This window comes from Corylus avellana, chromosome ca7 (assembly GCF_901000735.1).
Source record: "Corylus avellana chromosome ca7, CavTom2PMs-1.0".
Lineage (NCBI taxonomy): Eukaryota > Viridiplantae > Streptophyta > Magnoliopsida > Fagales > Betulaceae > Corylus > Corylus avellana.
In genome coordinates, this window is record NC_081547.1 from 5686629 (window position 1) to 5703776 (window position 17148).

The window sequence follows — 17148 nt, forward strand, 5'->3', positions numbered from 1 at the left end:
AGTTATTGCTCTACTCCTTCAAAAAAAGCTCAGCCACTAGGTTTAAATGTAAATAAGTCAAGCTTGAGCGGATAGTTCTTGTTAAGCTTATCTTATTAAATTTTGTTCTCGAGCTTAAGCTTGACATAGCCCCATTTCATGTCCAAGCTTAAGTCGCCAGGGTGGGTACTATGCTTGAGCCTGAGCTAGAGCAATTCAATTGGACTCGCATCTTAGAGATCGACATGGCATGTCGTTTCCCGTGCAATTCAATTGGATCCAACTTCAGTAGAAAGAGTATGTGTTTTTTTTTTTTTTTTAATAGAAAAAAAAAAAATACAAGCAAAAGCTGAAAATTACGTAGCCTCTTTTGTCAATACATACTATTATTCAAAGTATGGCATTAATTTGTCAAACATATATAGCTTTATTTCGCCACAAAGACGAACCAGTGCATCTCAAATTGGGTAAAAAAAAAAAAAAAACACATGAATTTAACGAAAAAAAGAAAAGAAGAAAGAAACGTGCGAGAAACAAGATCCATAACAACTCGGGCTAGTCAACTACGTCCGACTCGACTTGAGGAGCCCATGGCTGTGGCAATCTCCCTGAGCACAAACTTCAGAATCTTCCCAACGGATGACTTGGGCAGTTCATCCTTGAACACCACCGTCTTGGGCACCATGAAGTGCGGCAACTTAGCCCTACAAAATTCCATAATCTCCTTATCAGTTGGATTCGGGGTGGACCCATCATTTCTCAAGCTCACAAACGCACAAGGCGTCTCTCCCCAGAACTCATCGGGCCGAGCCACCACGACCGCCTCGTTAACCGCCGGATGCGTGTACAGCACCGACTCCACTTCCACACTGCTCAAGTTTTCTCCGCCGCTTATGATCACGTCCTTTGACCGATCTTTGATCTCCAAATAACCATCTGGGTGCATGACTCCGACGTCCCCCGTGTAAAACCACCCATTCTCTTTCATGCACTTGGAGGTCTCCTCCGGGTCTTTGAGATACCCCAGCATTAGCGACCCACCTCTCATAACAACTTCGCCGAGTGTTGACCCATCTCGTTTCACACTCGCTCCTGACTCGGCATTCACGACATCCACTTCCGTCAGACCGATGGCCCTCACTCCTTGTCTGGCCTTGAGCCTGGCCCTCTCACTCGCCGGCAACCGATTCCAATGTGGCTTCCACGCGCACGACACGACGAGTCCTGCCGTTTCGGTCAACCCGTACCCGTGACTCACCACGAAACCCAATGACTCGATTCGAAATAGCACCGCGGCCGGTGGTGGAGCTCCTGCTGTGAGGATCTGAACCGGGTTTGGGAGCGGTTCGTTTTGGGGAGAGCTTGTTAGCATGATGAGCACCACAGGCGCGCCGCACATGTGAGTGACACCGTGTTCTCTAATCAGGCTGAAGACGGTGGGTCCATCGAATCTACGGAGGCAGATGTTGGTCCCACCTACGGCTGCCATGGCCCACGGGTAGCTCCACCCGTTAGCGTGGAACATCGGTAGGGTCCACAAGAAAACGGGCCGCTCTTGGACAGCCCAGTCGATGAGAGAGTTAACGATGATGATGAAGACGCCCCTGTGGCAGTGGACCACCCCCTTTGGGGCAGAAGTTGTACCAGAGGTGTAGTTTAAAGAAATTGGGTCCCACTCGCTGCTGGGAGGGTCCCACCTGAACTCAGGATCACCTTTCTCGATCAGTGTCTCGTAGGTGGAGCAAAACTGATCAACGGCTGATGAGGAATCTTGGCCATCACCACCATGATGATCGGCGATGAGGACGAGCAGGGGGCGTTGGGCATTGGGTGGCAACAAAGAGAGGGCCTCCAAGACGAGAGAGCGAAAGAGGTGGTCCACGAAGACGAGCTTCGATTCGCTGTGGCGCAGGAGTACGGAAACAGTGCGGGCGTCGAGGCGCGTGTTGATGTTGCTTAGGATTGCCCCGGACATTGGGACAGCGAAGTGGAGCTCGTACATGGCAGGGATGTTGGGGGCCACAACGGACACGACATCGCCCCTCTTGATGCCGAGCGATGCGATCGACGAGGCCACTTGGAGGCATCGACGGTGGGTTTCCGCCCACTTGTAGGTGGTGTTGTTGTAGACAACAGAAGGGCAATCACCATACACAGTAGCCGCTCTTTCCAAGAAGCCTAGCGGGGTTAGAGGCGATGAATTTGCTGGACTTGCTTTCAGGTCTTCCATTAGTCCCAGTAAGATTTACAATGCAGAGGGTATGTGAGGGAGAGACAATATGTATCAGATTATTTATAAATTGTTCAAAACTATTAAAAGCAGCTCCGTTTCTTCTAAATAACCGGCAACCTTAATATCAATATACCTTCTTAAATATATTATACACAAACGTAGCAACCTGACCTAAAACATTTACTTCTAAAAGCGTTTGTTTTTAATTATAAGCCGAATCCTTCCTTAGAGAGGAGTGAACCGGTTTTTCATTATGATAAAATTTTATTTCAAAATGTTTCCTTATATAGATTTGATTAAGCGATGAGATTTAATGTGGGATGAGATAATTATATGGTTTCATAATTTACTTCTCTCCAAAATTATAGGGAGACAAAAGTCGCAATTTAAAAACATTGTACCCATAACCGGATATATACAATATATGTATTGCATGCATTAATCCTGAAAGAATTTCTATTCTTATGCATATACACATCATAATTGAACCGGTTTTATTATTCTAGGAAAATATTTCAAAAACATTTCTTATATAGATTTCATTAAGTGATGAGATTTTCATGCTTTTTTAGCTTTTGAAAGAAAAGGAAGGCAAAAAATTATCCGATTGTTGTGCACAAAAGGAGGACTCTCAAATGAAATATAGAGTATGGATTTAGTGTAAAATGAAGAGTAATATTGTATTTCCACAAACGGAACTTGATATGAGAAGATTTATTTAATTGCATTACATGTTGAGTGAAAGATTTTGATTTAATTTGTATTCATACAAAAAAAAAAAAAAAGGTTTTTTTTTCTTCTTTGTATTTGTTTTTTCAAATGTTCATAAATATATGAGTTTTGATTTTTATTTGTATTGAGATATAATAGGTATCACAACAACAATATAAGAGATTTCGACTAATTTTCTATTAATGCTTTGATAATCAAAATTTAAGTTTTCTTCTTGCTAATTTTTTTTCTTTATACTTCTTTTTAAAACTATTCATATTTTTTTTTGAATCGAAAATTTCATTACTCAAGATTAAACTTGCATGGCAAGTACACGTGGAACAATACAGTCAGGGAAATCTGTATGCCAAAGACATTCTGAGGGTAAAGTTAGTGCATATTTGGCAAGAGAATGAGCCTCCACATTAGCTTGACGAAGGACATGCGTCATTTTCCATTCCAACATGTTGGCCAGCTGCTGTTTTGCGTCATGCACCACGACTCCATAACTACCTCGCCAGGATGAATCTCTCTGGAAAGCCTGGACAACGCCAAGGGCGTCACCTTCTAGGTGGACTTTCCTCCGGCCCATTTTCTGACATAAAACTATTCATATTTTAAATAGATTAAATTAAAACTAAGGATTTCATGTTTAAACTCGTATGAATGTTTTATGAGATTTTTTTTTTTTTGTGTGTGTGATTTACTCAGATTTTCAGACAATTTTTGGAAGTGTTTTTCTGCTTTTAAAAGCAAAATAAGACAAAATTTTATTTAATTGTTGTGCATAAAAGGAATATAGACGCTTTCCGACATTAGAGGATTTTTTTTTTTTTTATTGCATTAAACGTTAAGTAAAATATTTTGTTTTATTTTGTATTCATAAAAAGAATATTTTGATTATTTTGCTACGTTTTTTTTTTTTTTTTTGAATGTTCATAATTATATGGGTTTTATTTGTATTAAAATATAATAGGCATATTACACGAACAAAATCAAAGATTCTTACTTACTTTCTATTAATGTTTTGATAATCAAAATCATCCAAGTTTTCTTCTTTATACTTTTCATTTTTTTTTTTTTTTCTGGAAGTTATACTTTTCATTTTAAACTATGTACATATTAGGAAACAGTATTTTATAATGTTTTAGTTTATATCAATGAAACTAAAATTAAGAGTCTTATGTTTTAATTCATTTTAATCTTTTATGATTTTTGTTGTTGTTAGTTTATGTGATTTACTTGGATTTTCAGGCATTTTTTGAAAGTATTTTTCGTGCTTTTTCCTTCTCTTGCTTTCTGTTTCTTTTTTCTTAGTAAATGGTGTTGATAACTGTTTTTTTTTTTTTTTTTTTACAGTAAAAAAAAAAAGATAACTGTTTTTATTGAAGTGTACGTTTTAAACTGTTCGTAAAGTCTCATTTTTATTTTTATTTTCCTAATTGTGCTCCTTTATGTTTGAATGCCATATTTAAGGTCCTATATTAATTGATGTAGAAGTTATTGTATAGATTTGTAAATACTTATAATATAACTGAAGTTTTATATGTCAAACATGTAATTATTTGCCATCAAATGAGTTGTGGGATCTCATCCTCTGTTGTTCCACGGGAGTAATGCTACAAGTCTCTCTTGAGTCCCTCTAAGAATGATATGGCTATTAAATTCACAATTGGACTTGTGATCGATCATTATTGGATTTTGATCAAATAGTGAATTTAATATGAACATAAGAGAGACTCAAGAGGAACATAAGAAGGACTTGTAGAATTACTCGTTCCACGGTCATCACTTCACTGCCACGTGCAAATCACGTACATGAAGTAACCTTTCTTTTTTAATTTAAAAAAAAAAAAATACTTGATTGAATTCAACTATTTAGAACCCTCCTTTTGGGGTTATGGGCTAACTACATATTTTCTCTTTCAAGAGTGAAAAATATGCAATATATTCTTTCAATTTCTTTTTCCAGATTTGGGAGAAATTTGTATTTCTGTATCTCATGGTATTATGGCAAGGCTTTACAGGTTTTTAGGGTGGCAATCAGTCTTCATTAATTTCTTTGAATAGATTTCCTTATATACATAGTTAATGATATGGAAATGCAGTAGTATGCAGTATGGTTTTCTCTTTTCAAAATGGAAAATATGTTTTTTGTTTATGGTGTAATGTGTTTTATTTGATTTGTTTGGAAATAAATGTTTTTTGAACATGTGTTTTTAGCACCGACACTTTCTTTTGATTTTCTTTTACCATATTTTGGAGAAATTTCTATTTCTGAGTCTCATGGTATATATTATGGAAATCCTTTACAGCATTTTTAAGGTGGCAAAGCCGCAAAGTAAACTTTGCAGGGATTTCTTTTCTTTGCTTGTTATAGTGTCTCATGTATTCTGGATGGAAAGATTTGTGGAATAGGGCCTACCTTCTTGAAGCTTCTGATAGGAAATATTATGTTTTGTTTTTTTGTTTTTGTTATCAAAGCCGGGAAAGGAAAAAAGTGGAGATTACATCAAAAGAAAAGAAAATAGGTGGAGAACCCTAATGAAAACCTCAAAATAAACAGAAGACAGTACTAATTCTAATAGATTAAGAAGAGTCAAATAAATTACCCAACTCAATAGAAGAAGACAAAGTTTTGTAAGCGGAACAATCTACGGAATAGCATGGAACGAGTAAGAGTATGACCATTGCGAGACCCTTCAAGTACCCTACCTGAATCCTCAATATAAGGGACAAAAATAGGGGCATAACTCGAAATATCCTTCAACCGTACCTAAACCCCTACTTGCTAACAACAACGACCAACAATAGTCGATGTGGGGGGGTAGCAGCATTTGTGATTTGACTGGCGCATGAGATCCATGCACTGTTGCGTGGATGTCGGAAGGAGAAACAACTGGTGGCTACGGCCTACGGGAAGCTAGGGCACTGATGAATGTGCTAGATGCGCGCTAGGTTTGGCAAAGAAAAATAGATTGAGATTTTTTTTAAAAAAAAAAATTCAATTTGAGAACTTAGACAGATTGGGCTAGCAACACGGTGGAGGGGACGAAGAGCGAGATGGATGAGGTGGCCGGCGCGTTGGTGAGGGCTGGGCGCTGAGCTTGTGATTTTGGGGGTGGCTAAATCGTTGAATGCAATGGATAATGCCTCATGAGAGGTGGAAATGACTAAATAAAACTCTAGCGAATCAGCAATAAAAATTAAAAAGGAAAGAAAAGAAAGAAAGAAAGAAAAAAAAAAAGAAAAAAGATTTCATAGCATGTAACAATATATTTGTTGCTTATGTTGTGATAGTTTTAAAATTTTTAAATAATATAATATCATAAATACGGTTAGATGCAGTAACGGATATTCTCTCAATTTCATTTATGGATGTTAGTGTTATTGGGCTTACAAAGTGTTGGTTAATTTCATTTCTTAATTAAATTTGTTCAAGACCTTTATGTTCTTTAGTAGCATGATCATGTACATATTTAGTCTCGTATATATAGTAGACAGTACTTATAAATTTGGCCATCCTCCGATTTCGGCGCTGGCGGTTGAAGTGGCCTGCTCGGCGCTCGCTCTTCACGTGGAGAAACAAACCTCCTCGGTGCACCCGGAGGAGAACGTGGCAAGTCCGGAAGCCACCGAGGGAGCTAGGTCCCTCTCAACTCACAGCCTCGTGGCCTTTTCCGTCATAACGCCGCGCTGTAATAACTAATAAACATGAGGTGGGTTGTGCCACCGGTGTCACGAAATGTGGACGCCACTGGCATTAGCTGCTTCATGCAACCGCACACTTGGTCCAGGAGAGGAGAGACAGCCCCACAGGGATATTTTCGTAAAAGGGAAATTTCGTGGGAAGTCACGTGAACAGATTCTCCTACGTCTCTTTCTCTGCGATTCTTTCATCGCTTCCACCCGGCCAATATAATTCATTTTCACCACCATTTTTAGTAACAACTAGATCTCACTCTCTCTCACACACACAAACACAGAGAGAGAGAGAGAGAGAGAGAGGGGGGCAATTGGTAAGATATATTTATAATTAATTAAACAAAAATAATATACAATATAATTCGTGATGGTTCAGATTCTCGTCTCTAAATTCATATAGTTTCACATCAAATACTCTCTCTTCGCTGGACCAAACAAAACCTCCATTACTGGAGCTCGATCGCAGGTAGGCACCTGCATTTTTCGTTTTGCGGTTTGGTTCTTTGATCTAAGAACTAATGTGACGTGCATTTTGTCCATTGCGTTCTCCTCCGTCCGATTCGCTGCCTGTGGAAGATGGACAAAGGATTTAATCCAATTCAACGGTTCTTTTTTATTCAAGGTACGCCTCCTCTCTGTAAATTGATTACTGATATAGTTTTTATGATCAGTCATTTTTTATTTTTAATTTATGTAAATAAATTAAGGAAAAGTAATTCGTTGTATTCTTAAACTCAAGATGGTTGTAAACCATGGTACCATTTTGATTTTTTCCATCCTTTTGTTTAATGTAAAACATATATTGGTTTGATCAAGTTTTTCAAGCCGAATCAAATACCTCTCTCGGTAAAAACTTTATTACATATTATGGCTTTGTTTATAACATTTTTTTTTTTTTTTTTTACATTTTGTTTTCAAAACATTAATTAACCAATGATTCAAAATACAATTTAGATATAAAACATTCAAAATTATTTTAAATTGAACATTTTTTTTCTTTAAAAAAATAAAAAATAAAAAACAATATTTTTTTAAACTAACCGAATTGAATACTAATCATTTAGATTAAACTTAATATTAATAATTTACTTCTTTACAGTAATATTACTTTTTACATTTATTTATTACACTAATTTTTTATTGATTAAGGTGACATTTTATGGAATTCTTTTAGTCTGAAAGTAGTAACTCAATCGGCTAGGAACCACGTCTTCAAGAGGTAGCTCAATCGGCCGGGACCATGCCTAATAAAACGGAGGTTACTAGTTCGAATTCTCCCTCCCTCTCTTGTGCAGACATGTAAAAAAAAAAAAAAGGGCTAGGAACCACGCCTGACAAAACATCAGCATGTGAAAAAGGTGTGAAAAGTAGGTAAAGCAGAAAAATATTTTTCAAAGCTATAGACAAACATCGAGAATCAATAATTGTTTTTGAAAAATACTTATCACTTTTTTTTTTTCCTATTCAATACTTATAACTGAGGTTGAAACAAACCGCCTTAATTATGCTTTGTTGTCTTCGTGTCCTTCAAATTAATCCTATAGAAGTAATATAAATCAATATAATTGCCCCATCATACATTGGAATCTTCGTTTTTAGTACAATGTTTTAAGTTCTATATATGGAGCCTTTTTCATCTAAATACGTGGACTCCAAGAAGCTCTTTGAGTTCACGGCAATTTCAAGAGAGGAGGATGTGAATGGATGTGGCCAATGGCCGTGAAACACTGAAAATGGATTACTACCAAACACATACGTCTGTATATTTTTAAGGCATTACTTGGTACATATAAAGTTATGAGTACGACTCTTGTAATGAGAATCTTGATGACTAATAAGTATAAATTATCTTAGGTTTCATTGATTTTGACGAGACTCAAACAAGTTATAATTCAATTGGACTTGAGGAAGTTTAGACTTGAGGAAGTTCTACCCTTGTAAGCCAGTTTTCAAGCGTGAGTTCTACCCAGAATTTGTATCATTTAGTATGCAAATATTACGTTACAGGTTCGAGCCACGGAGGAAACAACCTATGAGTTAGATTAAAATAATGAGTCAGCATGAATAGAGCGGGCCGTCGTGGACATCAGCCACAAAGCGTGGTGGTATGTTACTATCATTGTGTCTCATATAGATTAAAAATTTAATTTTAACTATGTGTATATAAATCTTGGACATCCTCTCTTTATAAGCCAATTTTCAAAAGTGAAGTCTACCTGAAGTTTATATTATAAAATACTGAAAATGAGCTATGACCAATCGCTAGCTCCCACATATAGGGTATAATTTTGCTTGTATTTAAATAGGCTAAGGATTCGAGAGTTTGATACTTTAGAAGATAGATATTGCGTTTTGGATTATCTAGTGATAAGAATATATATAAAAACTGACAAAAAGGAAAAGGAAAGGGAAGTCAAAAGAAAAAAAAATGGAAGGGGAAGGAAATACATGAAGCAAAGCTAAAATTTCTATATTATATAATCTTTGTTGTTACATGAAAGGTTTATCTTGTAGTTGTTCCTATTCCCAAGCTTAGCCTCGTATATTGAGATTTGTTGATTTCAACTCCATAGTTTGTGGCAGGTAGTGATCAGGGAGGAGGGTTCCAAGCTTGGGAGAAGGCTAAAGTGGAAGGATCCCATAAAAAAATAGATAGAAAACAAGAAAAGTCTGTCACCATTGGCATCAGTAGATGATATTCATGGCATGTGGTGTTTTATTATTAACTTTGCCTTCATCGAGTCAAAGTCAAAAGTACAAATGTTGGTTTTGATTTCAAGCATACCTTCTTATAGCAACAGCATATCTCAAGTGTTGCAAATGATGGCATCTAAATTAACCAAAAAAACAAAGGTTCTTGTTGTTAACAAGGATTGCATAGTGTCCTTATAAGGTCCACTGTTACGAATCAATTTGTTTCCAAGAAATCCGCCCAAGTACCCAAAAAAGGAGTAGCATTTTTTTTCACTGACAAAGTTTGATGATATCTGCAGAATTTTGGTAGCATTCTACAGAAGCAAATATCAAGCAGGCCATGGCATGCACTTCATTTTCTCTTCCAACATCTCCGCAGTTTGCTCCAACGACGGAGGACATCTTCAAAGAGCACGTCGGTCTGCGCCGCTCGCATTCTGTCAAGGACCTTCACAATGGACCCCGTTTCCGGAGGTCCTACTCTGACAACAACCTTGTTTATCCCATCAACCGTATCCAAGCCACTGCCACACAGCAAAAACTAAGGAACAGTCGTTCTTTGGGAATTTTCCCATTCCAATTCTCTAGCTCTATTCTCCCAAACTTGTTTGACCCAGAGGCAAGTAAGGAGATGAATATGGTGGAGAAGGATATGAATATAGAGGAGAGCTCGGTGGACGGTAGTAAAGAAGAGGAGAGAAAGAGATCGAATTGGATGGAGAGGCTGCTGGAAATAAGAAGTCATTGGATAAACAGGCAGCAGAAAGAGAGTGTGGGTGAAGACATTGGCTGTGAAGAGGGCAGCATTGGTGATTGTGATTATGGTGGAGATGAAGGTGGTTGTGCAGCCTGTTATGGTTCAGAAGAAGAAGGAGGAGTCGGATATGATCGCAAAACATTCTCAAGGCTTTTGGTTCGAGTTCCATGGTCTGATACCAAGCAATTTTCTCAATTGGCGTTCTTGTGCAACATGGCTTATGTGATACCAGCAATCAAGGTTTGTTTTCCATCTTTCAGACGGGTTTTCCTTGATTTTTTTTAGTGAAGTTCTTTATCTGATTTCTGGATAGATGGATCAAATATTGTTAGTACAACAAAGTAGCTTAATCCACTAATATGCAGGCCAAGGATTTGAGGAAGTATTACGGCCTGCAGTTGGTAACATCTTCACTGGAGAAGAAAGCAGAGGCAGCTGCGATTAAAGCCAAACTTGATGAGGACTCTGTTCGAGTACCCCAAGATGCCTCAGCAGCTGATGAATCCAGTTCAAAGAAGGATTTGGAATCTGAGAAGAAGCGTCCGATCCGCTCATCTCTTGCTTATGAGATTGCTGCCTCGGCTGCTTCGTACCTCCAATCACGGACCAAGGGCCTTTTGTTCCTTAGCTCTGAACCACAGCAAGAGGGTGATGGCGAGGTTTCGTGTGAAAACGGAGCTCAACCGCACAAGGAGGGAGAGGACTCACCCCGATTGTATAATCAAGAGGTGGCTGCTTACATGGCAGCTTCAACAATGACTGCAGTGGTTGCTGCTGGAGAGAGGGAAAAGCAGGAGGCAGCAAGGGCCCTTCAGTCACTCCATTCATCACCTTGTGAATGGTTTGTTTGTGATGATTTGAGTACGTGTACTCGCTGCTTCGTGATTCAGGTAATTATTTCCTACTTCATCCATTCATCAAACTCTATTCTATAGGCCACAGATTTTCCATGTATATGTAACAGAGAATTTTCATTTGAGTTGCAGGGATCAGACTCCTTATCGTCTTGGCAAGCAAACCTTTTCTTTGAACCGACGAAATTTGAGGTAACAATCTCTCCTCTGCTCTGTAAATGCATGTCTACCGACAGAACCATTGAATCCCTGTCCTGGTTGCAGGGTACAGATGTGCTTGTTCATAGAGGAATTTATGAAGCTGCAAAGGGAATATATGAGCAATTCATGCCAGAAATAATCGACCATTTGAACACATATGGAGATCGTGCAAAACTTCAATTTACTGGCCACTCTCTTGGGGGTAGTCTCTCTCTTTTAGTCAACTTGATGCTACTGACCAGGAAAGTTATCAAGCCCTCCACTCTCCGGCCGGTTGTCACTTTTGGCTCACCATTTGTGTTCTGTGGGGGCGAAGCCATACTTGATGAGTTGGGTTTGGATGAGAGCCACGTTCACTGTGTGATGATGCATAGAGATATCGTCCCTAGAGCCTTCTCCTGCAACTACCCTGACCATGTTGCCGTACTACTCAAGCGTTTAAATGGCGCCTTTAGCACACATTCTTGTTTAATAAAAAATGTAAGGTCTTTATGAAAGTACCCATTTGACGAATTTGAAGCTCAGAACTGTTGGTTTTCTCACTCACTTTTTCTTGTCTCCATGTTTTATGCAGAAACTATTGTACTCGCCTTTGGGCAAACTATTCATTCTGCAACCTGATGAGAAGTCATCTCCTCCGCATCCTTTGCTCCCCCCAGGGAGTGCTCTGTATGTATTGGACAAGGCTCACTCCGGCTACTCCGCAAATGCCCTGCGAACTTTCCTCAACAGTCCCCACCCACTAGAGACACTAAGCGATCCTACCGCCTACGGTTCCAATGGTACGATCCTTAGAGACCATGACTCGAGCAACTATCTGAAGGCCATCAATGGGGTGCTACGGCAACGTACAAAGATGGTTGTTCGGAGAGTAAGAGAACGGCGGAATCTACTGTGGCCGCTCTTGACTTCACCATCTCCACACACATGGACCCTGACAGTAACTTGAACAACAACAGTTTAGTGACAAAGGAGATAATGACTGGAGTATGAAGAAACCCATTCACAGGGATTCTCCACCTATACATGTAAAGGATGCAGATTGACACGCTCAAATCAAGAGCGTTTCATGTTCTAATCGTGCATATCTGTTTCATGCACATATTGCTAAACATCTCACTCATCTCTGTACTTGGGTTACTCATCGTTGACTCACACTGTTAATAATATGTTATTTCTAATACATCCTTGCTCAAAGCTATAGCATGCCACTTACCCAAACAAGAAAAGAAGAGAAAAGAAAGCTATGGCAGGCAGCTTACCAGCATCCAAGATCCTTTTTTAATTTCTTGAAGGTAATAATCGATTCATTGAGAATTTGCCAAAGGCATCGCACATATACATACAAGAGACACAATTGAAATTCCTCTTTCAAAACTCACTAATAAAAAATAGAAAAAATTCCAACAACACTAAAAGAGAGCTAAGGAAAAAAAGTGCTACACAATAACGATCATGACGAGCCACTGAGACCATTATTTACCCTCCGCAGCCATCCTTTTGCGTATTTCTTGAGCTGTATTGAAAATGCCAAGAGTGGGCTGATTGCAAACAAAGCATTTCTTGTTCTTTGAATGATGCTGAAAATGAAATGAACCTGAGTTAGATTACAATGTAAAATGAAGGAGAGATTGGCAAAAAAATAACCAGACAGACATGTTTTAAATGACATACTCCATTATCCTCAAGCGCAGAACAAAAGCAAATAAAAAGACACATAAGTGATGTACATCTTTATAATGCAGTTTGCTAATAGCTCCTGCATCAGCTGTGCAATCAATTTTGCTACAAATTCCTAGTAAAATATTTATCGAATCAGTTAATTGGAGGTCCTGGGACCCTATTCCCACAAAGATTTGATAGACCCAACAAACATTTGTATCAAGTGCCTAAAGTTACAGACTCGACATTTTGTGGAGCATGGATGGCTTGAACTCGACAAGTAATCAGCCTAAAAATTGAAATCCCAAAGAAACTAACAAACCTAAAATTCCATTCTCCAATAAATTGGACTTAAAACTACTTGTTACAGAAAATACATGGCAGAACTCCTGATCTACAGATTTAGTGATTTTACATGCGTACATAAGCGAGCATGTGTGTGCTACTAGAACTGAGGGACAACATGGTGATAAACCTTTTTAGCAGGCCTATGATCTGTCATGTTTAATAAACTACAACTTGCTCTTCATTTTAAAATATAAAAGGGCTGCCTTTTTCCTGTTATATGACTCAATTTTTTGTTCCTTTCTTTTTTTAAAATGTTTGTGCCAAAGCCATCATATATCCACAAATAGTAAACTGATCATGCAACAGATATCATAAGTTGATATAGAAGGGATTACCTTTAATGCGCAATGCTCACAGAAATAGTGCTTGCACTTGGTTACTACAGGATCAACAAAAGGCTGCCTACAAATGAAACATGCAAAGGGCAACGAATCATCATCATCATCTTCGTCGCCAGGGTCTACACCCCCATCATCCACATCATCTATTCCCAAAGCTAGATTTCTCTTTCTTGCTTTCTCTGCTTCATCCCACTCCTTCTCCATCTGCCATCCAGACTTGTAATCCCCCCGATCATGCATAAACTTACATGAATCTCCATACCCACAGTAACCAGTCTCTTTGTAATCCTTACATATATCTGGCTGATAATCAAATCTTGCCGAAACTCTAATGTGAGCAGAAGCCCTCAAAGGCCCATGTGCCCCACCAGCTTTCTCACTGGAAATTGTTTGCTCTCTTCGGAACCCCGCCTTGTAATCAGTATATCCATGGATCCCTTTATACAACTTGCCATCTCCAGAGCTCTTTCCTTTCCCTTTCAAAGCCGCCTCTGCCTGCTTAAGAGCTTTCTCACGGAATGCTCGATTATCTTTTGAGAACTCAGTCTCTGTTTCCAAAGTTGCTGTTGCTCTGCTATCATGTTCAACTTGAATTTCCTTAGAAGACTCGAACTGAAAAACAGTGTTTTCAGATTCTCTTTTTGCTTCAGCAGACGTATTGTTCTTAGAAGATCCAGTAGAAAAATACAGCTTATTGTCAGCCTTTAAGGTTTTCTTCTGACTATGTAAGAATGAGCCTTCAGTTTTTGAATCCTCCTCTTCGTCTTCATCAACTGTTCGTTTTCTGATGTTTTTATTTCTTGATGGCTTTCTGAAGAAATTGCAGACTAAGAATAGATATATCAATGGAATGATAAAAGCCAATAAACACAAAACAAAAGGGAACAACAGAATCCAAATGGTGAAAATGCAAACAAAGAAGGGGATATAAAAGAAAGAATTATACCTTGTTCAGGTTGTTGATTTTCACTCGAATCAGCCATTTAATAAGAGAAAAGGCTAAGGTAGGAATTCCTGAAAATAGTAACGTAGACAGTGTCAGTCCTAAACTTAGTAATCCTTCACAAATCAAAAGAATATAAAATACTGCAAATGAGATCTAACATAAAAGAACATAACCAACAAAGAAAGTGTCCATCACAAGAAGGTCCAGATTTTAAAAATTGAACAAGGATTTTTCAATACACACGGGAGCACACATCAGCAACACAGAAGAGCATGCATAATTCAAAATAATGTATCATAATAATGTCAATGAAATATTTTTTTTAAAATTGAAAAAAAGAATATTCTCATAATAATCCTGATGCAACTTGATTTTTTTTTATACTTTTATGCAACTGATTCAAGCTAAAACGGAAAGTTTCTGCAAATTAGGAACATAATGTCATAGCAGTAATAGTGTTAACTATTTACAATATGATTACAGGTCTGTCTATCATCAGCTAAACAGTAGTTAGTCATAGCAACAATTATATGTCAATTCAGCTATCAATCTACTCAAGTACATATTCCATTTATCAAGTCTGTCGTATGTGAATTCAGATATCAGAGACATTATTCCATTTATCAAATCCTCTATTGTGAATTCAGCTATCAATCTACTCAAGTAGATATTCTACGTTCCAGGCGGTCAAGTTGACAGGTTCAGAAACAATTATAGCCGAGATCTCCAATTTAGCAAATGTGCAATTAAGATAATGAAGATGGAATTATGAAAGCATGCAATATGCGAATTGGCTGGTCATCCATATAGTCGTCATCCAAAATAGTTTCCAGAAGCATTGGGGAAATTCAGGGCATACTGAGAGCTAACAGAAAGATATTGTTGAATTAATAATGACAGAAAACCTAATTCCACAACAAACCAGCTACAAATCTATCACATACCCAGAAATTGCATTCCCACAAAACCGCAATTTATCCACTCTCGGCCTCACCCATATCTATTTATCAATTCTCTCTGAAAAATATGGGGTTTATGGATACCCCATCTCGCCTACAAGAATCGAAACAAACGAGAGAGAGTGGATACCCCATCTCTCCAACAAGAAGGGGGGACAGGGGAAGGGATGGGTTACAACGGGAGAGGGAGAGAGGAGCTTACCCTCACCGGCTGAGAAAGAACGACGGATCACGCTTCCGCCGTGATAGAGAGAGGGAGGCTTCACAATGCTGTCCGCCGAGAGAGAGAGATAGAGAGAAACGGGAGAGGAGGAAGAAATAAAAGGTCAAAAAATAAATAAAAGGAAAAAGTTTCGGGAAGAGAGAGGATCTAATTCGAGAGGGAGTGGGAAAGAGTGGGACAGGCAAATATTAAAAAATTAGGAGTTTAACTTTGTTACGGATGAGCCTTAAATGGCAACTTTTATACCCTCCAATCACAAAGCGACACATAAGCAAAAACTAAAAAAATTCACAAAAATATCATTCACCCCTACCCACCATATTTGAACTCATTTTTGTTGCTGGATAGGGGTGTTAACCCGGTCCGGTTTCTCGATTTTTGGCCAAAACCGGAACCGGAATCGGGACCCCGGTTAACCAGGGTTCCGGTTCTCGGCCGGTTCCGGTTTTACCCTGTCCGGTAACCGATTTTTGAAAAAAATTAGTGTTTGGGGCTTATTTTAGGCCCAATACCTAAAATAAGCCCATTATTTTTTTCATAAGTTACCTCATTTAAAAAAAAAACTATTAATCTTTTTGTCTAAATTAAAAAGGTTTTATTGTGATTGTTCCAAATAATTAAAAAATAAACTTAAAAAAGCCTAAAAATCCTAAAAAATCAATGTTTTTGCCTATATGAGCCTTAGAAATAAAAAATCAAATTTTTTAAAATACCCTAAAAATCATTTTAAATTAGATATATAAAGAAAACATTAAAACAATAAAAAGTAAAAACAAGTATGTAAACAAACCAACATGCACAAGAAATAAATACCCCTTACTACAACAATTCAAAACCCAAAAAAATAAAAAATAAAACAAGTATTTAAATAATCTACCAATCAAAAGAAATACACTCACAATAAAAATAGTTTACAAACATATTACAAAGACAATATATATATATATATATATATAAAATAAGACCCGGTTCCGGTTTTCCCGGTTTTTACTGGGTGCCAAAAATCGGGACCAGAACCGGGGTCCCGGTGTTTTTTTTTTTGGCAACCGGAACCGGAACCGGTCCCCGGTTTCCCGGTTTTCCAGTCCCGGTTCCGGTTTCCCGATTATTTTTGACACCCCTATTGCTAGATGAGGGGTCACATAGACCCGTGGGCAAGTTACGGCTAGACCCGTGGGTCATCTTCTCCAATGTTTCTTTGGTGTTGGAGTTATATTTTTTCGGCCTTTCAAGTGATAAAATCTTTAAATTGTTAACTTTTCACCTCTAAATTTTAGTTTTGAATCCAAAAACGAGTTTTGAGCAATTAGAAACAAGATTTAAGGCATTAAAATCGGGTTTTGAGGCATTAGAATCGGGTTTTGAAGCGGATCACGACAGTTTTGAAGCTGGTTTTGAGGCTGGTCATCTTGGTTTTCAGGTGGGGCACGCCAAACCCACGCCGCGAGTCTCGTGGTTTTGGCGGCCAAGGTTATTTTTGGTATTGTTTTTCACTTTGATTTGCTTTTTTTTCTCACTTTGGTTATTTGCAATTT

The 17148-nt window shown here is 38.2% G+C and overlaps 3 protein-coding genes across 5 annotated transcripts; 1 reads left to right on the forward strand and 2 right to left on the reverse strand.

Moving 5' to 3' along the window:
• Window positions 1-436: 436 nt before the first annotated feature.
• Window positions 437-2356, reverse strand: LOC132188259 (2-methylpropanoate--CoA ligase CCL4-like). The gene has a single exon (XM_059602678.1). The coding sequence runs from the start codon at window positions 2207-2209 to the stop codon at window positions 539-541; it is 1671 nt and encodes a 556-aa protein (XP_059458661.1). The 5' UTR covers window positions 2210-2356; the 3' UTR covers window positions 437-538.
• A 4651-nt stretch (window positions 2357-7007) lies between these two features.
• LOC132187118 (phospholipase A1 PLIP1, chloroplastic) lies at window positions 7008-12302 on the forward strand. Of its 3 annotated transcripts, none has more exons than XM_059601303.1 (5): window positions 7008-7250; window positions 9622-10319; window positions 10445-10969; window positions 11066-11614; window positions 11709-12302. In XM_059601303.1, the coding sequence occupies exons 2-5, from the start codon at window positions 9663-9665 to the stop codon at window positions 12081-12083; spliced, it is 2106 nt and encodes a 701-aa protein (XP_059457286.1). In that variant the 5' UTR covers window positions 7008-7250; window positions 9622-9662; the 3' UTR covers window positions 12084-12302. The 3 variants fall into 3 exon arrangements, with proteins under 3 accessions (XP_059457286.1, XP_059457287.1, XP_059457288.1); XM_059601304.1 differs by lacking the exon at window positions 7008-7250 and adding an exon at window positions 7951-7986; XM_059601305.1 differs by lacking the exon at window positions 7008-7250 and having other exon boundaries at window positions 9325-10319; window positions 11066-11125; window positions 11198-11614.
• Window positions 12303-12381: 79 nt separating this feature from the next.
• On the reverse strand, window positions 12382-15737 carry LOC132187119 (zinc finger CCCH domain-containing protein 1). Its single transcript, XM_059601306.1, has 4 exons — window positions 15593-15737; window positions 14432-14499; window positions 13480-14312; window positions 12382-12714 (listed from the first exon to the last, which is right to left on the reverse strand). Exons 2-4 carry the CDS (start codon window positions 14466-14468, stop codon window positions 12610-12612), a joined length of 975 nt encoding a protein of 324 aa, XP_059457289.1. The 5' UTR covers window positions 14469-14499; window positions 15593-15737; the 3' UTR covers window positions 12382-12609.
• Window positions 15738-17148: the final 1411 nt, after the last annotated feature.